A 26980-nucleotide genomic window follows, 5' to 3' on the forward strand; every position below is an offset into this window, starting at 1 on the left:
TTGAATTATCTGCCCCTGAAAGTAGATTTTTTTCAGTATTTTCCGACTTTTAAGGGCAGATAATTCATGACCAAAGCTGGGTTCCTATGGTTTGTTTTATTTCATATATCTGTTTTTGATTTGATTCTCTGTCAGTAAAATGAAGTTTAAAGAAGAAATTCCTTCTGTAAGAAAATGTTTGCCCCATGTCAATACAGAGACTGTTGCAAATGTCCTTTGAACTGTGAACATGACAAAATGATACCGCAAAGTCCTAGCCTTTCCCATGGACCGAATTTCTTTAAACGTTCTATACTGACTGCAAATGAAGTCTGAAACAGAAATAAAATTTAAAATACACAGTTCTCTTGCCTTGATATTGAATTACCTGTCCTTAAAAATTGAAATTTTTAGTATTTTCTGACTTTCAAGGGCAGATAATTCAAGATCAAGCATGGGTACCTATGATTTTTAATACATATTACCGTTTTAAACTTGATTCTCAGTCATTACACAAAGTTTAAAGAAATTCTGCCCGTAGGAAAAACTTTTCCTATTTACATATAGGCAACTGTTCCATTTCCCCTTAAGAAGAAAAACGGAATGATTTCATTGGCTGGTTAAATATAGAAATTTCACTTTGGAATAGCTTTGAACCAAACTGACGCACACATGACTTGTTATCTGACAAGTTTTAACAAGTACAATAGCCTATCTTTATGGATTAAATCTTTTAAATCAGAATGCATCATATCATTAACCAATCAGAGCATTGCTTTAACCCTGTTTGTTATACTGACCAATCAGAATATTGTTTTGTCTCTATTTATCATACCTCTTCCTGGGAATCCATTCATTGCCATTTTAGATATCAAAGTGTAAGGATCTGGTGGACGGATTAGCCCAGTGGTTTGCACGCTGGCCTTCCAATCCAAAGGTCCGGGGTTCGATCCACGACATATGCCTCAGGAAATTTCAGAAACGCTTTACAGTGTTTCCCACCCAACTAGAGGTGTACTGGTCAGATTCCCAGGCAATCCTTGTGTGTATCGGTGCTATACACCGGGCACATTAAAGAACTAAGGGGTATATTAAAAAAGAGCTAGGGTCTGGTACCCGGATCCCCTTGTATCTGAATGTCTGTATCTTCAACTTGTCTGCACCTGTAAGATACTTGTATATATAAACGTAGTGTGCACTTGTAAATAATATCACTTAGTGAGCACAGTTCATATAAAAAGAAAAAAATCCTCTTCGGAGGGGGGACCTATACAAGAGGCGGAAGTTACCTGTAATACAATACAATTTGGTAAGCTTACTTTGATGAATTTTATGCACGAAATTTTTTAAATGTAAATAGTTAAATCTTTCATATGATACCAAAAACGATTCCATGATTAAGGGAGATAAGTTGTATTTAATGCATGAGTGATTTCACTTCCAGTTTTACACCGTGAGCAGATAAATGTTGTCAAACCACTTTGTAGGATATCAAACACGGGTATATTTAGATAAGCCATAAAGATGAAATCAACATTTCACGCATGAGTGAGTCCAGTACCAGTAGGACGCTGCCAGTTGTTAATTCTCGTCAAGCGCTTTTGTTTGACACAAAAGGCATTAAAATCGGTTGATAAATAAGGAGGATATGGCATTTTTAAAATTTAAGTCATCAATTTTGAATTTAGCGCCAACGATGACATCACAAATGTGTACCACCATTTTCAAACTTACATACCTCTAAAACGGTTAAAGATATACCATTTAAACCTAGTGTTTTTGGAATCAGAATTAAAGGATCTTTCCAATGGTACCCATTGTTCACGTATGCGCTCTTAAATGGGGACTATTTTGGATACATCAGTAGGTCATTGTCTTCCTATCCGGTCCTAAATAAACACACGCCAGACACTAGGGCGACTTTAAAGGGATTAACTCTTCACAACTGAACAGGGTATTGTTTAAGTATTGTGACCATGATCACGTTTGATGGACTCAAAATAGTATACATTATCTAAATGTAGCTTATGAAGTCATTGTAAAAATAGATCCGAGCATGCGCATTAAGGGATAATACACTTATGATTGGAGTCATTTCGTTGCAGAAGGTTGAGGAGGAAATTTCGTCAACGAAAAGTAATCATTTATTTTCAGTAAACGTTGCTTCTTTCGTATCTCTCTTAAGTAATGCTTAATGTTTTTGTTTTTTATTAAAAAATTGATAAATATTTTGCTTTAAATTATTATTTATTTATTCTTTGTTTACCATAAAATGTATTTATTCATTTAGGTCATGGATAAATCTATATGATTTGCATTGTTAATTAAATATAATTAATATGTAGTTGTATTTTTCCCCCTGTAATATCTTGTTTTGTTTTCATGTTATCTCTCCGTCTAGGGCTGAACACCTGACCCTAAATGTGCGCGACCAAGCCCTAAATTGAGTATACAAATAAAGTCAGCTCTGTAACCTTATGGGAGACATTTAAATAATAGAACATTCTAAAAATAAACCTGATGCCATTCTAAAACTAAACCTAATTTTAATCTTCGGTTGAGTTTCGGTACGTTCCGTATAGAATACGGAAAGTAACCGGCAATTAAAGTGGTTTATATTTAAAGCGTGTATACGGATGTACGCATGTCACGATAGCTCAGTGGTCATTGTTTATTTCAAAACTAAACATTGGATGTCAGTCTGAAAAGATTCAAAATGGCCATGCGCATACGTACTGAATTCATTTCTTATATGCAAATGAGTTACTATAAATAGTAGCTAGTCATCCAAGATGGGGCCCGTTTGTTTATCCCCAAACCGGTCCATATACTACCTATGAATTTTATGTTTGGAAATATATACCTCATAGACCAATACTATTCATAATATATTATACTGATATTGTTACAAATAAGTAGGGAATACTTTATACAAAAGCAAGCTTGTTTGGAAATTTATATATACATATATATATTTTTCACATGTACTGTTACTGTCCTTATATTTGTTGTTTCAAACGTAAAAAAAACCCTGCTATTAAAGGATTTTCTTCTTGTTATGAACAGTTTTATATACTTTTCATATAAACAAAGACCTATGAAACGAAAAATCTAAAATAACTTCATGTGTGTCCATAGGACACAGGCTTCACTACTTCCTGTCATTGTACATGGTTTTAGATTCAAGGTGACATATATTTTAACACGTATGCAACATAGACTTATAACCACTTAATGTGTACTTTTAACCACGTCAAGGACCATAACTCTGGTCTGTCAGAAGTCAGAATGAAATCCCTAACAGAACACTAGATGCACAAGTTTACATGCTATATAAAAATCTCCTAATGTTTTATGACTCTAGGTTAAATAATTTTTGAGATACGTAGAATATAAACTTGTATGCCCCTCCCCCACTTGCAAAAAATTAGAATGGGAGAGGTTAGGAGGGGACAAGAATTCACACAAGAGGAGTTCAAAAGACTTCAAAACACATTAAATCGATATTTCACAGGTATGTTGTGTAGTCCCTGCTATGTACAATGGCTTCAACGGAAGACCACTAGTCACAAAATTTATTGAATGACCCTCATTGGTCTTCGGTTTGCTTTGTGTTTTCATACATTTGATAACAAAGAGAGGTGTCTGTGATCAAGTTTTCGTTTATTTAAATAATTTGTTCTGTTATAATAATGTTTAATTACTGTCATTTTACATGAGAATTTGCATAGTAACAATAATGCTGATTTGTAATTATTATATGTGTATTAGCAAGTCATAAAATAATACGTCTGTTTCTCCGCAAAGAACAATATTTATAAATGGAATATTTTAAGTAGAAACTCCACAGGGCGCCCAGCACGAAAACAATTAAAATGTAGCAGGATTGGTTTGATTGAGCCTGTTCAAGAACGATAGTGGAAATGCATGCTACCGCCCACGCCCTCTAGCCCTTTACATTTGGACATGATACAAGTACCAAAGTACAATTAAGAAATATCCGCAGATGTGTTCGTGGGGACGTTTACACAGAACCTTCAATGACACAGTGCTTTTCCATTAAAAAGCGGCGATAGTCCCCAATTAAAATAATGGACCGTTGCGTTAAAGGAAAAAAACAGTGGGAAGAACTAAACAAATTTGAGTTAAGAGAGGTGATCTTAGGTTATGCAGCTTGCATATCACAGAAACTGCAAACAGAACATAATAAAAAGTAGTATTTATACACAGACGTTTTTAGGAAGTTTCTAAATTATCACAATATGATAGGTTTCAAAGCCATAAAACAAGTTAAAAAAGGTCTTACATATTATGTGTATATTGTTTGTTATGTTTTCTTTTCACGAACATTTTTATGGTTTACATATCGTATCTTTCTCCTAGTGGAATAACTTATTGACACTGTCCTGTATCTTTGGAGGATGGTGGGGATTAAGCGTGAGGTTTTGTGGAGTCAACCGGTTTAGAACGGGCAAAAACTCGTTCTTTGAATGCTGAAATTAAAGGTTTTCTAGAACCTAGGCAACGTAATAGATTTAAAGAGTGTTAATTTATCAAAATTCATAACAAATCACATAATCAAAATATTAATATATTTATACAATATCACAATTTATGATCATGCCACTTATCACCTGGATCTAGTTATGACTGGTGATTTAGGTGAGATTTATGAATAAATGCAATGGAATGAATGTCTGTCAAACTTCTTTTTATCAAGCACGATGTTGACTCAAGGATCTAGGTTGTATCTGTAAAAGAAAATTGAATTAAATTAATCGTATTATAACATGTATCAGCTAGTAACTGTGTTCGAGATAGTTATAAACAGACGATACAATGCAAGAACTACAGAATGCCATGCTTCTGATTATAATGTTGGTGTTGGGGCATGCATCTTATCCTGTGCACACAGATGACTTACATTTTACTGCATTTTGAACATACCCCACTCCCTCAGATACGTTTTGATTTTCTTAGGCGGGTATATAGTTGTGTTGCGACGTTTCTTTACATGACTGGGAGAAAATGTGAAGAAAGAAAACAAAGACGACCAGTGCTGAAATGTCTGAATGTCAAATGAAACAGTATTAGAAGAGTTTGTGTTTATAGCTTATAAGGTTGACAGACAGTGCAAAATGTTACAATTCTACTTTAAATCACGGAAATGGGCTTTTGATTTCACATGTTTGAATGCAAAATATAGACTATTTGAACCAAGAGGACGTTTTGAGCCTGATTTATCCCGTATCCGGTTGTTAAGAAAACACTAATTCCGCATATTGACTTCATAGAAAATCCAAAAGAAACTAGAGGGTAGTAACTGCTCACGAAATTTTGACATTAAGGACATGAATCAAATGTAAACTTTTTTTTTAAATGAAATGTCACACATTCGTCTTATACCGGATATTACAGTAATTCTCTCAAAACATTTTGACGATCTAAAACCCCGTAACTGAAATTTGGCGCGAACATGTTTTTCTGCAAGATCTACAGCTGATTTCTGTGTAGTCGTCGTCTCAGAAGCCAGTCGCGTATTTTAAATAAAACTCTGTGAAATAAACGAAAAATAAAAGTATCTGTTTCGCTTTTTCTCCCTTATAAAAGGGTGCACTTAAGGGGTTTTGACTCGGCGTTTGACTTTATGGGTTTTAAGCAACAACTTGAAAAATAATCATACTGCCGTCATCCATAATGATTAATCATATTGAATACAATTATTAACAAAAGAGTGAATAGGGACCTCAATCTTTGAGGTTAGCAGAAGATCTGCATACAGTTTCGTGAGATCAAAAAATCCATTATCGCATTTAAGCCATAAGACCAAAGATAGATTTGAAACTAATTCTAACAAAGGACTCGCCCTTGTTTGACAAAGTAAATTCGTTTTAATTGTCTCCTGAAAAGTTGTCATTTAGCAGTTACGGGGTTTCTGATTGATAACGTCAAAATGCTTCCATGTCGTATCAGTATAACCATTATTTTTTTTTCAATTTCGATGCATGTGCGCGTACATTGGTGAATCAAAACTATATTTGCATTTTTCTAGTTTAAATGTGCATACAGTTCTAGAGAACTCCTATATCGGTCGCTGACTACCATTAATATGTTGTTATTAGATAACAACAAATTCCGCTTATATTGCTTTCTTCGGTCATTTTCTTTCGAAAGCGAAATTCGAGTTTTCCATTTAAAAAAAATAAAGGCATTATTTAGATAGCTCACCATTTTCAAAACTTGCAAAAAAATTGAATTAGTTACGTTTCCGTACCATTGTCCATATTGCTTCCCTAACTCAGTGATAAGCTTCGCTGTCCATTCTGATCCGCCTTTCGTCATTAGTTGGACTGCTTGAGACAAAGCAAAGGTAAATCCTTCTAAATCTGCTTTTAGGTATTCTCCGTTATGGTAGCTGCTACCACAGTTCCATCTCCAGTTTATCACTTTACCTGAAATGCATCAATAAAAAAATCATTCAACAATGATCACCGTCCTACTGAATTTGGCCGAGGAATCGAAATGTTGATTGGAAAAGTTGGTGAAAAATAAAAAATGTTCTATGTCTAATCGTTTTATTGATCGAGTTATACAAGAGTGAAACATGGAAACAAAAGACACTTGATACCAGTGTGCACCGGATTTAAACATTTTATTGCTCTTTTATAATAATACAACAAAAACGCTAATGATACTTCAAATGTGTTACGGTAACAAATGTTACAATGGAAACAAATATAGCATTTCTTTGAGCGGCAGCAAATGTAACAAACGTGCAACAAATGTAACAATGTGTTTTTCCAAAACCCTGATATCGCCATATACAACCCTCGTTCACATACTATAACTAATACATATTGTTTTAATCCAATGCTTATTATAACATTATAAAAGAAATAATATATCTCATCCAGTGATTTGTTGTTGAATAAATCATTGTTTGGAGTTCAGATGCGAAGGAATTATATCACGAGGGCGCAACCCGAGTGATATAATAATACGCATCTGAACGACAAACAATGATTTATTCAAGAGCAAATCACTAAATGAGATATATTATTTCGATTCTAACACGTTACCGAGGATTTTTAAGTACATCCTTGACGTCATTCATTAAATATTTGCCCGTTTTCAATTGCTTTCTTTTCCTGCGCGCCGCAATGCCGTTTGACGCTATGAAGTAATAATAATTCACTGTTTTCAGCCTTCTTTGTTACCGTGCCCACCTTAATTTTGGCTGCCGGAATCCTAAGGCGGTGCCCGATTGTCTGTGTGTCTTGGGCGGTGCCCTACAGTGTTGTTGTATCTTACATGTCTGCTTATCTATGTAAGTTAGTTATGTGTGCGTGCGTGTGTGTATATATGTGCGAGTGTGTGTGCGTGTGTGTGTGTGTGTGTGTGTCTTTTGTACGAGAGTGTCTGCGCTGCTGTGGTTTACGTTGTAGGGTAACTGTGATTAAGGAACGTAGAATTCCCTTTTGAATATTCATCCTTGTTCCACTTTTCCCCTCAACACCCCCCTTTTCTACCCCCTACCCCTTCTGCACCCCCCCCCCCCTCTCTTTCTCTATATTATGCATAAAATGAAAATGTACTTGTTGGATTTTTGGAGCAAACCGTCTGTAATATTTTTACGTTTCTGTACAGGTTCTTTTTGTCGTGGGTCTACTTTGCAAATGCGTGGCTCTGAGGATGTGTTTGTGGTGCTCTGTGCTTCCGAGAAATCTACTCTTACCTATTATCTTTTTTAGTGTAAACGATGTAAAAAATTAAACATAATGATTGACTAGACATACATTAGTTCTTTCTTCATTTATTTATTACTTATAGGACTTAGCATATATATGTATATATTTTAATTATGTATTTATGTATTTAGCACATACAAATAAGTAGATTAAAACAATCTAAACCTCACTAGTACCTGTTGTGTGTGATTGAAACTACTAAATGTAATTGTAACATTTTATCAAGACATCATGCACTGTTCTTGCATACCAGACTGGGATTTCTGGTGATTTCACCGGTGCTGGAAAACCCGGGGTGTAAATGACTCTCGTGCTGTGAATGACGTATAACGAACTACATCTGCGTAGTAGATTTGTGCAGTAATAAATATGTTTTATGTAAAACGGGCTAAAAATCAAATACCTTGATACGAGTAGTTTCTCTTCGAGCCTTCTATCATATTTCACGATTAAAAAAACGCCATTTAACAAACAAAAAAAACAAAACAAAAAAAACATAACGTTCCACAGCAGATGATAAAACAAAACCGGAACTATTACGTCGTTTTCGTCTTTGTAACGTCATGACGTACTTCCTGTTTATGGACGTAAAGTTCCCGCGCTTTGTTAATACGCTACTATAAGAAAAAGTGCTATAAGAAAATCATTCGTTTGAATTTATATTTACTATTATTTGTTGAACTGGCATGCAGGAAAAAGATTCAATCACTGGCGGTAGGTACAGATGGAAATATCTGCCTCTCGGGCAATTTTAAGCGGTAACTTGGCAGAGCCTCGTTACTGCCATAAACAGTTACTCTCGAGCCGGATATTCCCATCTGCGCCTACCAAGACTGCCCAAACGGTGCTAAATTTTGCTATGAAATATTCAATGTGCAATATTTTGCTTCTTTTATGATTGTTCAGTTGTCATTTGGTATGTTTAAATGTATTTGTGAAGTTTCTTAAAGTTTTGGCTATAAGTTTTGTGTGTTCTAAAACATGTACAATAATGCCTAGTCATTGATATGAAAATACTCTAATTTAACATAATAAAAAACCAAAGCCAAAATAATTGCTATATCAATTAAACCTGCTATGAAATAAATTGACTTTATTTCATGCATTTGCTTATATGCTTGAAATTCCCGAAACATGATGTTTCAATAACCGTTGTAAAACAACAATTATAAACGGTTGATAAAAATAACTGCTAACATTTATAATAATATTGTTTTTATAAAACTATCAACTATTTAGAAAACAAATGCTTTTCTTGATTAATTTACAATAACTTGCGGTGTTTTCTTTTACGTTTCAAAACAGCAGATATTTAGTATATTCGTATATTCCAAAATTAAGCTGAAATTAACTACAATATAAATTCTAACACGACCAGCAAATAACCTATATACATGTAGAGCAAAATCTATCTCGGGTTATTCTGCAATAAACCACTCGCGTGCAATGACGTCATCCGATCCAGGTGCGTAGCACGGTCGTAAAAAGTAGTTACATTTTTTTTCTAACACTTTTGATACTAGTATGTCGTGTCAGAATCGAAATAATAAGTTCCCAAGTGTGATTTATCGTAGAAGAACCCGAGTTTTTCGTTCTTATGCGAAACAATATATCACTCAGGCGGGCGGCCTTCGTGATATATTCTTACGCATAATAACTCAAAACTCGGGTTATTCTACGATAAACCACGTTTGGGAACTTATTGTTTCTTAATTAGACTACATGGTCACTTTTTCATTAATCTACAAAAACTGTTCTAGGAACCCAATCCTTAATTATGTGGCAACTAATCTGTGCCTTCAAAAATCGTACATACAATGTCGTTGATTTTAAAACTAACCATTATGGCGAATTAGCTTAGTTCCAATTCTTCATAAAATTTGAAAAATCTAGACAGACCGGACAAAAGTACCAAACTTTGCACAGAGGTAGTTTGGACCGATACAAGACTTTTGGCTGTAAGGGCCAAGGTCACAGCTCTTTGGAATTCTATTTTTAGAACATTCAAAATGGCCGCCATTGAAACAAATAGCTATTTTAGTAAAAGTTAGTTTTTATCTTACTCTTGATACATATTTATGTGTAAACTGATTCATACCTACTGTTAGAGTTAAAGTGATACATTTGCAGGAAGTGATGTCAATTTTCACGTCTGTCTGTCTGTAAATCCGTCTGTCTGTACGTCAAAAATGCCGTTTATAAACTGTAAAACAGTATACTATAACTATAAGATGAGCCCAGTAATGTGCAGCTTGACTTCAATTATGTATTGGTGCAGCTGAAAAAAAAGTGTTTGACCAACTTTTAGGTGAAACATGTTATTATTTGTTCCGTCCGTCTGTCCGTCCGTCCGACGCAAAATTCATAGACCTCAGAACAGCTGTTTTGGCTAAATCTGAGGGTTTTTTTTTTAAAGATTTTTGACATTATCTTTCTTTTATAAATTGTTAAATGCCTATTGCTTTTTGTAATATTCAAGTGACTATTCCTGAAATACCCTGTTAAAAATGAAAAAAAAAAATGTATAGGAACGATTTGTTTTAACTGATTAAAGGGCTATTATGGCTTTGTTTATTATGTGACTGCCGCATGTGCTGTTATGAACATAAAATATATTAATAACTTGTTAAATCTTATTTTTGATACTTTATTAATGACATATTTTTCAAAGGTATTTAAAGTATGATTCACAAAGTATAAAGTATTACTGAGTCCATTCTTTTTTATTACCTCCCTTTCATGTAAAAGGATAAAGACATGTGCAGTACTGAAAGAAGTGCTTTTCCAGTCACGTTATTATGCATATTCTCTTTGTTTTTGAGAGTTGCTGTATCGGGTTTTAACATAATGAAATTTTAAGACAGTAAAGTTCACCTAAACAAACGTGACAAAATATCCTATTGAAAAGTACGTTAGGCATGTTGAACAACTGTTAAAGATGGTTGAGGGAAACATTTTCTTAATCTCTATTCAAAATAATGTTTGATACATGTACCTATTTCTTAATGTCTTGTATAGAGAGCACCATTTGCTACATGTACCTATATTATCTATAACAAATGTGTTATCTTATGGCAAAGTTTTTAACGCATTCTAGGGGTTATTTCAAGGTTAGAGAGTTAGGTGTAAGGTCATTTCATAGCATTATTAACTGCAAATTGCTTTATTAATCAATGTAATGATGATTATTGTATAACAGCTTATGTATTTTACTTGTTGAGACAGAATGCTATGCTTATAAATGAATTATGCATTGATCAATCATTAATTTAAGTAGGCCTATATCTGAAATAAATTAGCTAAATGCCCGAACAATGCCATTTTAAGCCAGTGTGATGAAAACATACTAGTCTAAGATTAACATTGAAGATAAAGGGAAAATAGTTTCTCCCATTTCTTTTATTGCTGATGCAAATAGTGTATGCTGCTTTCAATCTATTAAGACATGTTTAAGAAGGAATTGAGGTCATAAATCTAAGTGGTACATTTATAAGTATTTAAAAGTCAATACATGTATGCTGCAATCAAGGCTTTGATTGTTTCATTATGCTATAAAATTTTGTTGCATAGTATTTCCATTTATTCATAAGGAATATGTCATAAAGGTGCAGATACTTCTGATGATATAATTTGTGGTGAAATTTATTCATTTATTTATTTGGGTTTTACGGCGCACCAACACAGTATAGGTTATATGGCGCCAAACAGGACTACAAATTTTGGTTTCACATCTCATTTACATCGAAATAAAAACATGAGGTATGGAATCAAAATTTGCATACCTGCTGGAATCACAGAGTTACAGCAAAACCAAGTGTTAAGACCCTACTAGTCGCCACTTACGATCATGCAAGGGTAAGGCAGTGGTTCCAATTCTTTTCATACACAGATCGTCCCAGAACCACATGGGGCATTGTAGTGAAATAGCATAATTATTTGGGAGCTTTTTTATTTTATACTAATTTATCTTTAAACTCAATTGTGATGAAAGCTAGAAGCTTATCTGAACCACACTCGAATCCTTTTCCTGGAAAATCGAGTACTGGTGTCATTTGAGAAGGCTTGGTTATGATCCATGTCGGTATCAAACTCTGGGTTGAGCGGCCGACACCTTAAACTCTAGACAACCGCTTCTCTTACCTATAGTTTCTTGACGAGTGACTTATCCCAACAAAACTGTTCTAGTACCAGAAGGCTCTGGCATGATATGTGACCGGGATAAACATGAAAAGTATCACACCAGAAGACATCGGTTTGATGATTTGAACAGGAAAAATGCCCTGTGTGGTCAAAGCTTTCAGTTGCAAGTAATGTTAAATTTGTTTGAGTTAACTATTTGTTCATGCAAAAGATGAAGTAAGGGGTGTCTATAAATCATGTAAACAACTCTAAATGATAAATTATAACAATAATCCAGTAAATAAAGACATAATCATTAAAGAAACGTTTTAACTTCCCATTACAATAAACTTTTCAAGATACATGCATATAGATATGACCATATTCATACTTAGTTATATCAAAATAAAACTATTTGAATATAGAGATTTTATATAAATATATGTTTTATGTGTTCTATTATGGGAATTACAAAGCTTATCACAAAGCTTATTTAGTCACCGTATGACATAGAGTTGTGTTAATGCGATGCTAAAACAACCAAAAACAAAAGCTTATTATTTGATACATGTATATGATGCAAAAGAACCATAAATGAAAATGAGCCATGTCTCCCAAAATAGCTTTTTTTCAATAGAAGGATTAACGGAATTGGCATCTGAATGTCATCTGAGGCCTTAGCGGACATGAAATGATGCCTTTATATCATTTGGTCTACAATGTTCAACAGTAATATAAAACTGATGTTGCGTTCCACATGTGGTCTCATTATGACTACAAATACAGAGTGGACACGATTTTGCGATAGACAGACAGACAGACAGACAGACAGACGGACAAACGAAGCAAAATGGAACATATCTTCTAAAAAAATTTAATCGTTACACATATTTATCACCTCTAGATCAATCAAGATCAAGCAGCGCGTCACAGGGCTTATGACGCATACACGTAAAAGCGTATGGTTTTAAAAAAGAAGACATTTTTTTAACGTACGTACGGACGAATGTACAGACATACCGTTATGTAGCATGACCTAACTTTATGCAAATATATCACTTGACCCTTACAGTAAGTGTGAATTAGTTTACATATAAATATGTATCAAGAATAAGATAAAATTTAACTTTTACTAAAATAGCTTTTTGTTTTAATGGCGGCCATTTTGAATGTTCTAAAAATAGAATTCCAAAGAGCTGTGACCTTGGCCCTTACAGCCAAAAGTCTTATAGTGCCACAAGCTACTGTTGTGACCTTTGCCCTTAATGCCAAAAGTCTTATATTGTCCCAAGCTACCGTGGTCTCGGTATGATTAAAATACAGAGCGGACACGATTTTGCGACAGACAGACAGACAGACAGACGAACGAAGCAAATGGAACATATCTTCTACAAAGAAATAAATTAGTCTTTACACATTTTTATCACCTCTAGATCAATTGAGATCAAGCAGCGCATTACAGGGCCCATGATGTACGTTCGTAAAATCTTACGGTTTTAAAAAAGATGACATTTTTAACGTACGTACGGACGAATGTACGGACAGGCCGTTATGTGGCATGACCTAACTTTATATAAATGCATCACTTGACCCTAAGTGTAAGTATGAATCAGTTTACACATAAATATGTAACAAGAATATGATCAAAACTAACTTTTACTAACTAGCTATTTGTTTAAATGGTGGCCATTTTGAATGTTCTAAAAATAGAATTCCAAAGAGCTGTGACCTTGGCCCTTACAGCCAAAAGTCTTATATTGTCCCAAGCTATGGTTTTACAAAATTTGGTCCTTTTGTCCAACCTGTCTAGATCTTTCGAAATTGGCACTCTACTAAATTGTTTATTGATTTTGTAATAAATGCAAACATGTGTATGCTAAATAGGCTTAACTGCGATTGTACATCGGTTTCTGTGAAAGGAGTATCGGTCGTAGACTATTGTATCATAGGCCATGAAGATTTTCCACTTTTCTCTGATTTTTCTGTCACGCGCACTTCAGATTTGATCAACCAGTCTGGAGATGTTAGAGTTCTAGCACATACAATTTTACCCGACTATTCTTTGATCAAATGGAAGATTGATAATAGTACAGTTTCGCATTTGAATACCGTTACAGAGAATTACTGTGATTCTCATAATACATATGATATATTTGATGTAAAAAGTATACCTCCTACTTTCTTAAGTGATAGAGATGTTGTTAATCAGGTGAACGACACTACTTTCAATTTAGAACAGGGCCACAAAACGCAAACCTATATAGATAAAGTTTACGATGATTGGTGTAACATTTTAAAAAGTAACATGTATCAATCCATTCCACATAAAACCATTCACTCTTGTAGTAGTAATAAAAAAAGCAGACATGGCAAACCCTTGGTGGAATAATGCTTTAACTGACCTTTGGAACTATGTTTGTACAGCAGAACGTAACTGTTTAAATTGTAGACATATTTATAAGAATCAGAAAAGCAGGCTTAAGACAGAATTTATACTGTTCCGCAAACAGTTTGATCGAGAAGTGCAAAAATGTAAACGCTTTTATTGGTATTCTTTACAAAATGAGCTGTTAAATGAGTGTAACGAAGATCAGACAAAAAATTGAACGTCTATTGGAAAAATTGGTATCGGTCATTGTAAAAAAGGACTGGAAGTACTGGAGGATCGATTGTCTCTGAACAACACAGATTGTTTTGGAATTTGACAATTGGCATTGTGCACCGGCTTTCCATAGATTCCCTATAGATATGGCTTTCTCCGCATGTAAAAATATGACTGTTTAATACATTCTCCTCGTCAATGATTTCTCGAAACATATCATTTATTAGCCTCTTATCAGTTATCTGTAAGCTAACTCTGTGTACATATAGATTAAAATACTGCAAGTAAGTTAAGATAGAGCCCTTTGCAATATTTTGCGTGACCGATGAAACCATAACCCGCCATCAATATTAGCCCGTAATTGCATTCATGAATACTTTTGACCGTTTAACTGAACATGATGCTTTTAAGCATTTAGAAGCAAATTATTGTTTGATTTACTTTTACGTAATATATTTCATAAATAAAACAACATTTCTATACAGATTTTTTTAAAAAGAAGGTCCTGTTTGAAATATCTAAATATTTAAAGAATTTTGACAAAATTATAAATCTAAAATGAAAAGACTATTAATTTGTCAATTTCCAAAATTAATCTTTGCTTTCACATTCAGACATTTATTCTTTTCTGAAATAAACATGCTGATGTCGCCGAGGCGCCTAACGTCCCTCTTAATTGCTTTAGTAGGGATGCTGATTCCTCCTAGCGGTAGAGTGATTATTATCTGGGGACCTATTAATCGAATTGTACCATTTGATGCATATGTAAATAAGTGTTTCTTAATAAGTAAATGATTAGTTCAATATCTATATAGGGTTCTATCACACCTGCGACATAGACAGATCGTTGTTTGAGAGGTGGATAATTTTCACACCATCTTATAATTCATCAGATTTATATACGCCCGATTCGGAAAGCAAGAACAGTTTATCTAAAATAAATAATTTAAATAAATGCCTACTACACAAATTTGATTTTTGATCTCTCCGGTTGTGGTGATTCTAATGCACATTTGAACATCTGAAAGATACGCTTCAAATTTAATTATATATCCATGGGTCTAAAGAAAACAATTCGACAAATTATCAAGATAACACTTTCTCTTAGAACACACAAATTCATCTTTGTGTGTGTCATTTTTTTTCAATAAAATATCCTGTATATATCTTCTTTTGTTATTCTCTCGTTCTTTCTTTTACCATGCATTTGCAGTGTCGAAATGTATGATGATAAGACGTTTTCAACAAGTTTAAATCAATTTAGGAAAAGAAAAAATTCGTGGTGCATCAGGTTGGGGCCATAGAACATTTGGTTGTATAAATGCTGTCCGAAATCGCGCCATGCGTTATTTCCTCGGAGTTGGTAAATACACGCCTAATGCTGCCATTGCAGGTAAAATGGGTTGGCAGCCACCAATAGTCCACCAATGGACTTCTATTGGTGCTTTCTAGGCCCGTTAACACAGACAACTCTAGGCTGAATCGGAGAGCTATAAAAATAAATGTATTTTATACTTCTTTGGCAGAATAAACGAATTGTACTCTGGGCAAATGTCAAATCATATAGCTGTAAAAACTGGTTTTATCATGTTAAGAAATATTTGCGAGATAATAGCTTATCTGAGTTTTGTTACACAGAAACCCCTATATATAAACGTTTATTACTAATCGCTTAACCAAATGTACTATGGATAAGTTTATTGTAGATTGGTCCGTATCTGTGAACAGTACAACAGGCCCTTCTGGCCGAGGTCATAACAATCTCAGAACATATCGAACTTTTAAACAATAATTCGAAACAGAACTATATTGTAAAATGATTTTCCCTGCAAGACAAAGGTCTGCATTTGGTAAATTTAGATGTGGAGTGGCTCCATTAAGAATAGAAACCGAAAGGTTTGAAAACATCAGGCTAGAAGACCGTAAATGACCTTTCTGTGGTTTATTAGAAAATGAGAGTCATTTTTTTTAGACTGTGTAATGTAAAGTGACCTCAGAGAAATTTAATTTAATTAAAATTGTTACATTTGCTGCTGTCATTGTTACATTTGTTTCCGTTGTTGTTACACTTGTTGTTGTTGTAACAATTATTGCCGCTCAAAAACAAGTCAAATTTTGTTACTTTCGTTGTCCATTTTTACACTTGTTGCCGATCGCTACATTTGTTATTAAGCCTCTTGTCGGCGGGAGGTAGAAAATGACGTCAGTATCTCCCTGCAGAGGGGTACGACTCCCCCGAAAAAATGAGCCGACCGTTTGCTGTCGGTGGCGGCCATTCATTTTGAACATTGCTTTTCCTAGATTTCTGCTGATTCAGTCCACTGCCAAAACATTTAAAATGAGAAGCAGCCCTCCTTTTGTGATTGAGAAAACACTCGAGAGTGTAGCTGGTGCTCAAAATCAGTCAAGAAATTGCGTACAGGAGACCTGCTCGTAAAGATCGAAATACCAGCCCACGCACAGAATCTACTTAGCATGACATCATTTTTCAATCACCCATGCACGTGTTCAGGGGCCATTCTTTGTCCAGATCTTGCCGGGGTATCCGAGACGGAAATTGTGCAAGATCTTACTGCACAACATATAACTGCTGCAAGACGCATCAGAATCAACCAACTATGCAAAGAAATAAACACAAACACTATAATTCTAACATAATTAAGGCGTCCTATTTCTTACTTCTTTTGGAAATGTTGGTTATCTTTATACAAAAGTCAGTACTTATATATCAGAGAGAGAGAGAGAGAGAGAGAGAGAGAGAGAGAGAGAGAGAGAGAGAGAGAGAGAGAGAGAGAGAGGGCAATGACCGGCCATCTTAGCCTTGCTCTTTGTCAACAGACAGACGGGTTCTTAAGTGTCCAGTGCAAAGAACCGATACCGGAATTCGAACCTAGGACTTCTGGATTGTCATCAAGCATGTAACTACTAGATCACTGGGCCGCCCATTTTATGGTCAAAAGCTTAAAACTTACCCACCTGTGCAAGTAGTTGAGCATTCCATTACTCCATTTTCGTTCAGATATACAGGGTTTCCATGGCTTGCACAAATCCAATTTCCGCCTCTAAACGAAAAAAGATCAGTATAAGCTTAGTCATTAAGGCATTCGCCTCACCAATATCGACAGAAAGTGCGAAATCTATGGCGAAACATTTGTATGTATCATATTTTATCTCGCCTCCTACAAGTTTCTTGCATTTCTATTAATAGGGGATGAAAATCCCCGAGACGGTAATGCAGTTATTAGTTTTTGTTGTCTGCATATACCGAGGTAATTTTTTCGATGTCTTCCGGTTCCGTTTTATGAACAGTCCGCAGACTGGTTATTTGCACGAGTAATAGAGTACCCCAAATCAGTCTCAGAAATTCGTTAACCGTGCCAACATGTTTTTTTTTATTTCTTTTCTTTTTCGATTTGAAAATGTATATGCAACTGAAAAATATTTTTAAACAGTGTAAAGGCCGTCAAGTTTCTGCGCTGACTGCAAACAAAATAGGAAATCCTAAAGCCAGTATAAGAACGCGGCAAATGACGTCACTGTGACACCAGCTTCCCGTAAATTTTGCAAAGTATGATATTCGCTGTAAAGGGTATGATGACACTAAATGTAAAGGTTCTCGCGAATTTTCACTTTCTTTTGAGTAGTGAATAGTTTCTTTGTTAAAGGATATATTAACGATAAATCCCCATTTTAGGCGGTGCCTTAATTTATATTATTTTACATACTATTCATTGAAAAATTTTGATAAAATTATGCTAGGCTTCATTTATTCGAGTAGTAATGAACCGGATGTCATGCGGTAATTTGACGTCACAATTCACGTCATAATGCGCTCTTACTGATTCGCGCGTCAACTGTTGTTTATAGCTGATTCTAACATGGCTCGATTTGATTTCCAGTTTATCAAAGAAGAAAATCAAGCTCTATATATTCTGCGATAAACAACGGTTGACGCGCGGACCGGTAAGAGAGCATTATGACGTCAATTATGACGTCATATTGCCGCATGACGTTCGATACATAACTCCTCGCGTAAACGAAGTCCAGTATAATATCTATTAAAATATATCAATGTGCATGTCAGAATGAAAACAATCAAGGCCTTCTTGTTATTTATCGTCTAATTTACCACGGTTCATCGTTCAGATGCTTCAGTATTTAACTACTCGGGCTAACGCCCTCGCGGTTCAATTCCTACGCATCTGAACTCTGAACCGTGGTAAATCAGACGATAAACAACGCGAAGGCCTTGATTATTTGTTAAATATACAGAGCTTGAACTTCTTTGTTTAACTGGCAGTCGAATCGAGCCATGTTAGAATGTATTTTACGCCCGTGTTTCAAGTTGTTTCTCTTCATGTACTATAATATAAAGACTTGCGACTTTACCGTTTTATCTAAACATTTATGTACTGGTACTGATAATAAACCCGGACAGATGATAAAGTCGACCATCTTGAAATTATTCGATTGCATAGGTTATTTATATGATTGAAGACACCATCTAATAGAAATCACTTACAACACCAAATGGTGTAAACAAAAACAAAATTGGTAAATATTCTGCATAAATAAATGACTTACATTTACCTGTATAACAAAATGTTCATCCAAAATTACTGGGGAAGAGGGTGTTTTTTTACGCATGCTCACTGTCAACACATAAAGGCATGACATTGGGTCAATTTTCATTATTTGATCCGGAATGACTGTTGCAGAAGTTTTGGGAAAGTTTCAATTTAATACTATGAGGAAAAATTTGTAAATGACAAAGTGGTCGAATTTATCATCAGTCAACGTTCGTACAGTCCCCATTTTACATACCCCTTTTAGGGCCTCACTTCATGTGAGTTTGCTTACTGAATATAAATTTGAATTATGTAAATTTTTTAGCAAATGTTAAACTTTATTTTGATACCAACCATTGATAACAATTTGCAGAAATAAAAAAAAGTTACAGGTAAAAAACCTCATTTTCTGTCCTGGTTTATCATCAGTACGAGTATATTTATTTCCTTGTCTTGTCGTCAGCAATATGTTTGCTTTCTTTCTATTCTACCTGTTCTTCTAATTCTTAGGGTGGCATTTCCCCATTACATCTACTTAGTACGGACATGGGCCATTCTGGGTCCAAATACGAACTTAATATACATAATTCCTTGCCGAACTTTTTATGCTCATTCCTGAATGTGCCAGTTTATTGAAAACATATGCTTTCAGTTCAGAAGGATGTATGATCTGATCACATAATTAATATTTGGTAAAATTTGACAAAGTTCGATAAAATCAGAGTAAGCCTTTGCCGAAAAGCCAAAACACGAAGTTTAATCACGTATATACTGAAAACAGTTAGACCCCTATTCTAAAATTGCGATTAAAACATTTCTGGTAAAAATAAGTGACCATCCTTGCTAAAATGTAAAGGGTGCAAGGATGTGTGCCCTAATTTTTAAAAATCTATATTAAAAGATGACCTGGTATATTTTTTTATATTTTTAAAATGTTAATTAGAAAAATGAGTATTTAAACACTTATAATGCTGTTTATTGTTTAATGTCGTATCATATTATAAAAAAATCATAAAACATATTTAGATATTGGATTATGAAAAGTAGTTTTTAAATAATATATTAAAGTAATAAAATGTATGAAAACACTGGTTAAGGCTTCCGTTTTTCTCCTGGTTGTTGTCGCCATTGCCTTTACTTAATTACTTAACTTTTTGTCGAGAACGCTTGCGGAGAGCGAAGATAGTGTATATGTGCGGTAGTGTGTGTTTTTTTTTTGTCCGGAAAATAACTTTGACATGCATGGAGCAATCTTGTTAATATTTGGCATGAATGTTAACCTCAATATGACGATGACGGAGTATCATGCGCAAACCCCAGGTTCCTATCGCATAGGTCAAGATCACACTTAGAGGTCAAGAGGCATGCCAGATTTTGTTCGGGCAATAACGTTTACATGCAAAAGGGAATTTTGTTTATATGTGGCATATATGTAACCTTTAAGAGAGTCGCACACAAACCCCAGGTTCCTATCTAAAGGTCGCAAATTAGGGGTCAAAGGTCATTTAGAGTTTGTCCGGGCCATAACTTCGGTAAGTATGGAGCAATCTTGTTTTCATTTGGCCTAAATGTTCACCTCCATGAGATGGAGTATCGCGCGCAAACCTAAGGTCCCAATCTCAAAGGTCAAGGTCGACTTTAGGGGTAAAAGATCATTTAAGAGCTTGTCCAGGCTGTGACTTTGCCATGCAAAGATCAATCTTTTTCTTTATTTTGCATAAATATTTGCCTGAATGCAACGGAGTGTTGCGTGCAACCTCCAGACCCCTTTCTCGAAGTTTACACTTTGTAGATGTCATGGTCATATAAGATCTAAGCCATAATTTTGACATGTATTGATCAATATTTTTTCTGGGTTTTTTTTGCAGATGCCTGTTTTGTTTGGACTCACATTTTTTATAGAATTACTTCCCTTTGTTGTTAGCTTATTTTGTAACTATTTATTAATGGCCGTTGGGAAAAACCGAGACCTCTTTTCTGTAAAACATTGATGGTACCTCATATTTTTCGTGTAATTCGACATATCTGTACCTGGTTAAGATTTTTTTGCGGACTGAGAAATATTTTTGTGGACCTGTATTTTGTCAGAATTGCTTCCCTTTGTCGTACCCATAGATGGCTTATTTTGTAACTTTTTTTATTATTTACCATATAACACCACTTTTCTGTAGTACAACACGGGTGATCCTGCAAAGATATTGTAATGAAACTTAGATTTTGAATCAATCTAGAACATGATTATTGGCCCATCAAACCAAGTCGTAACAGTAACTGATTCTCAAAATATATGCAGAGACCGTGATCAGGCTAGACTTTTAACAATGGTTCAAACGAAAAAACATAGGCTTGTGTTTGATAAGAGAGTGAGAGATGATTGTATATCTTATCCGTATGGATATTGAGAATGTTTTGATATTGTAATGTATTTTGAAATAGAATGTTATATTTACAGTAATAAAAGATGAACAGAGCAGTATTGTTTGTTATACTTTCATTATTTCCAATATCTACATAAATCTAAAATGGCGGTCAATCAATCATACTAACGTGACGTCATTTCGTTCATATGAGTCCCTTCTCGAAAACTAACTCCTCCGAATCCAACCTAATGTAGAAGAAACACGGCTGAGTCGTGGAATTCTTGTAACAGTCTATGTACATTACACTCAAATCGAAAATTGAAATTTCTCAAGATATCGACATCAAAATAAATGTCAGTCAAACCACCGCTACCACTATTTTTACCACTACCACTACCACTACCACTACCACTACCACTACTACTACTACTACTACTAATGATAATAATAATAATAATAATAATAATAATAATAATAATAATAAAAAACATCATAATAATCGCGTTATATAGTACCGAAAAAATCAAGACAGCCTTCATAAAAACATGAGACTTGAGAGATAAAAATACACACGACAAATAGATGCAACTTTTAACGACGATTGACTGATAAATCGTTTTACTTATTTGATTTCTTTTTAAAATCTACGAGGTATTGTCGTCATTTGATCGTCGCCGTCGGCGTTGGTTAAACGTTTTGTTTAGGTCAATCTTTTCTCAAAAACTGTAAGAGCTACAGCTTTGAAACTTTGCAGACAAGCGATGGCGACCACTGGCGGTGCTCTTATTATCTTCAGCAAAGTTAAATTTCAGTTTCACTTTCTGTTTCAAAGTTAAAAAGAGAAATGTGCTAATAATGCGTGTAATAAAGTATGATCACAAAATTATCTTTAATTACAAAACATGTTAGATTTTTTTCAAAGATTACGTTACGTAACATTAGCATTACACATTTTACAAACTCTTTCAGTTGTATTTATTCTTCTATATATACCCATTTCAATTTGTAAGCTTTGTGAGGATAATCTCAAACAGGTAAATTGTTTTCTCAGTGCATCGTTACCAATCTTATCTAAATAGTCCTAATAACAAAAGAATGTTTTAAAGTTTCTATAATAGTCCAATTTAAAACAGTCATTCAATGAGTTATACCAATTTTGAACGTATTGATCCAACAACCGTTGTTTTATTAAAGGGAAGTAATTTATGTTATTATCATAATTATACAACTTATTTGAAAAGCCACGATGCTCAATAATAGAATTAATACGCCTAGCGCAGCATGTACCGGTTATACTATAGCATACATATAATATAATTGTGAGTTATGATTTTTCAATAATTTTTTTTCAAAACTTTACTGATCTTTCTTTTGCTATCACAGACAGTGGAAACCTACCCAGTCTATCGTATACAGCACTGGTAGGTGTTTGAGTGCGTACCCCTAATATATACTTACAAAATCTATGATGAATCCTGTCTATTTCAGTATAGTTGTAAACTCCCCATACCTCGGATCCATATAATAGTATAGGTGAGATCATAGAGTCAAATAATTGGAGCTTTGATTTGACAGTCAGTTATACACGATCGAAAAGCGATAATAAACTATTATATGCTCAAAGACCTTGGTCAGATAAAGCTTTAACAGCTGTCAATAAGTTTTCAGTATACGAAAACTTAACACCTAGATAAACAAAATTATCAACAATTTCAACTTTCTGATTATCAATAAGAAAATTATGACCATGCACTGATTTTCTCTTTTCAAATACACACACTTTTGTTTTGTTGATATCAATCTTGAGGCCCCAGTTATTGGAGTACTCATGTAATTTTTCTATCTGTGCTTGTAAACTGATCGGGTTTGTTGTAAATAACACTATGTCGTCAGCAAAAAGTATAAGATACATTGACACCAGTTCTAAGTCTTTATCTGTCATAGAATTCAACTAAATACTTTGCTCGATGTCATTAATAAACAGTAGAAATATATAGCAGCAGGGGAGATAATGGTTCGCCCTGTTTCAATCCTAATGTTACATCAAAACATTCAAATAAAGTCGAGCTCGAAGATAATTTAATACAGCATTTAACAAAATTATACATACTTTTAACCATAATTGACTTCCGACTCAAGTAATTTAATCCAAAGAGCATCCCTAATGACGGTGTCGAAAGCTCGTTGGTAATCGATGAACATGCATCAGAGTTTAGCCCCTTTTGAAAGAACCTTTTGAATAATGGAATGCAATAGAAAGATGACATATGCTGTGCAACGATTGTCCCTTATTCCATACTGAGAATCACTATATACATTTTCGTCTTCACACCATTTGTTAATTCTATTATTTAACAGTAATGAAAATATTTTGGCAATAACATTTACTATAGTAATTCCCCCCTGTAATTTTCAGGATTATTTACACCATCTCTTTTATATATGGGTACAACCATACCTTTACTCCATGATTCAGAATAAATATCCGAACCACAAATTTTGTTAAACATAATACAAAGATAAGGGGAGATAAATTCTCTTGCATCAATAAAAATCAGCTACATTATTTTCAATGTCAGAGCTTTTGTTTCTATTCAACATACTATTTGTTTTCCTGATTTCATCAACAGTAATAGGAGCATCAAGGAAGTCAATAGTTTCTCCGTTTCCATTCGTAACGTCTTTGAAATTTAAACACTTGAAAAGACATTCATACACTTGTTTACATCAATATCATCTGATTCTAAGTCGTTCATCACATTGTTAAATATTTGAGACTTGCTTTGTCAAACCTGAATAAAATTCTTTTTATATTCTGTATTCCATACAATACTTTCATAATATTCAGGGTCGTTTACATTTTGCAAAACAACTTTATAATTAAGAGAAAATGATAGCGGACAGTGATCGGAAAATACCGTGATATCTAAAACACACATATCAGAAACATACTTATGGTTCTCGTTACCAGTAAGTAAGTAATCAACTGTACTAGATATTGGCTTATTTCTAAGCACTGAATAAAAAGTACATAAACCTGGTTCAAGTCTTCCATTTAATATAGCTAAGTTACCCTCTTTACATAATGACAACATTTTTTGTCCCAAAGGTACTTACATGTTTATCATTGTTAGTTCTAACAAGCAATTGGTCAGAAAGAATGTCATTGTCTGGCATACCTGGCATACTGATATAGCGGTACAATTGTATATCAGACAAATAGTCAGATTGATCACCGGTGCGTGCATTTAAATCTCCTAGCCAATACACATGACCAAGATCACTATATTTTATATTTTATTCCAGTGAGGGAAGTAAAATATCTTTTATGAGTAAAAAGAATCATCGAAAATTTTGGAAATATATAAATAAATTTCGAAAAAAATGAAAAGCAATGTACAGATGGAATAACCCTGCATGATTTTGTAGAACATTTTAAGAATATTTCAAATACGCCACATGGGCATTTTACTACCAGATGATGATGAGGCTGAAGGACGCCATAGTACATTACATATTGCTGACTTAGATTGTCCGTTTACAGTGTAGGAAATTTCGAAAACTATTAGCTCCCTTGAAAGACATAAAAGCTGTGATTTTAATAATCAGGTTTCAGATTTCTTTATTGACTCAAATGTTTTTATAACACCGTACTAAATTTCTATTTAATAAAATTTTTGAATCTGGAATATTCCCTGAATCATGGTCTTAAGATGTAATTATACCTATTCATAAAGAAGGTGACATTTTAAATGCTAGTAATTATCAAGTATTACACTCGTAAATGTAATGTCAAAAATATTTTCTCTAGCTCTTAGGAATAGAATCAACAAATGGTGTGAATCAGAGCAGATATTTAGTGAATCACAATTTGGTTTTAGAGACAGTCATAGTACCGCTGACGCGTATTTCTGTTGCATTCAATTATCCAAAATGTTCCTCATTGTAAATCTAAATTATATTGTGCTTTTATTGATTACAAAATGGCCTTTAATACAGTTATTAGAGACGCTTTGTGCATAATACTTCTAAAGACTGGGGTCAGCAGCAAAATGATTCTTAAGTCTTTATACAGTAATGTTAAAGCATGTGTAAGAATGTCTTCTGATATGAGATTTTTGATGTCACTCATGAATTAAAACAAGGGGAACCACTCTCATCGATCCTTTTTATACTTTTTATTAACGATATAAGCACTACTTTAGATTCTAATCAGTTAACTGAGAATGATTTGAACCAGTTATCTATGTATATGTTGTTATTTGCTAATGGTATTGCATTGTTTACTACTGATCCGAATAGCTTACAAGCTCAGCTAGATATTATTTATACATATTCAGAAAAATGGGGTCTTAAGATTAACGTTCAAAAAACAAAATATGTGTATTTGAGAAAAGAAAAAGCCATCATAATTTTAACTTGTTTATCAATGGTGAAAGAATCGAAGTTGTAGATCATTTTAAATATTTAGGAGTTGATTTTTTGTATACTGGTGTAATGAAAAATTCTGTTAAAGTGCTCTCCGAACAGGCCGTTAAGGCATATAGTTGCTTATCATCATTATTTAGTCGTGTACACATAGATGTGAAAACTAAACTTTCTTATTTGATACCATGGTTGTACCAGTTCTTACATACTGTTTGGAGGTGTGGGGCATATATGATTTTACAGAAACTGACAAGTTACACATAAAGTTTTGTAAAACAATACTTGGAGTTCGTCAGCAGACACCTAATTTAGCAGTTTATGGGGAGCTGGGAAGGTTCCCGTTATCAGTTCTTGTGAACAAAGAGCATTGAAATATTGGTTAAAAACAATGCAAAATCCAAATTCCCCCATGTACAGAACTTTTACTGAACAATCTAATAGCAACAATGATAGCTGTTGGGCAAAATCTATCAAGCGTTTATTAGACAGTCTTGGTTGAGTTAGAGTTAGACTATGATTAGTGATATTCGCTCAACGCATGGTTTCTTTACCTAGCCTACCGGCTTGAATTAAAATGCAAACATTTTCAATATAATGCAATTAGAAAATTATCAAATAAGTAAACCGTGCCCACATATTTTACACTTCACTGACATTAGATGTAAATGTAAACAATTTAAGGATGAAAGTCGGAATAAGGAGGCATTATATGATTTCATATATTTTTGTAACATAAATTTATAGATCTATTAACTTTCTAATGAAGAATATATTTCAGATCATTACAATTATAAGAGATCTTACTCAAAATGACTAACGGTAACAAAAACTACCTTAAACCAAGAAATATGGTCAACTGAATGTGTACTGTTTGATATTTACCTTTTGTCAGGACATGCTGGGCACTGAAAGTCCACCAGTTGTATCCACTTCACCATTTTTGTAACTAGTTCGTTTAGATACGAATTTTCAATTAGCTATGGTTAAATTACAGTTTTTAGTATACTATTTTCGGTTTCGTTCAAATCAAGAAAGTTCAACAAACCGCACATTTCTTTGAAATACATAGTGATTGATGTGCTGGAGTTATATATAGATTTTTGGGGAACTAGTTTCAATTTCGGGCAAATCACGGCGGGTACAAAAATCTGATGGTTCGCTTACGTCCACTTTAAC

At 34.0% G+C, this 26980-nt stretch overlaps 1 protein-coding gene across 1 annotated transcript; it reads right to left on the reverse strand.

Annotated features, from left to right (window-relative positions):
• Nucleotides 1-4554: 4554 nt before the first annotated feature.
• On the reverse strand, nt 4555-26861 carry LOC128554596 (uncharacterized). The gene is made up of 4 exons (XM_053535865.1): nt 26687-26861; nt 17425-17510; nt 6254-6431; nt 4555-4730 (listed from the first exon to the last, which is right to left on the reverse strand). Coding segments are annotated over exons 1-4 (321 nt in total). The 5' UTR covers nt 26743-26861; the 3' UTR covers nt 4555-4729.
• Nucleotides 26862-26980: the final 119 nt, after the last annotated feature.

Source organism: Mercenaria mercenaria, unplaced genomic scaffold (assembly GCF_021730395.1).
Source record: "Mercenaria mercenaria strain notata unplaced genomic scaffold, MADL_Memer_1 contig_558, whole genome shotgun sequence".
NCBI lineage: Eukaryota > Metazoa > Mollusca > Bivalvia > Venerida > Veneridae > Mercenaria > Mercenaria mercenaria.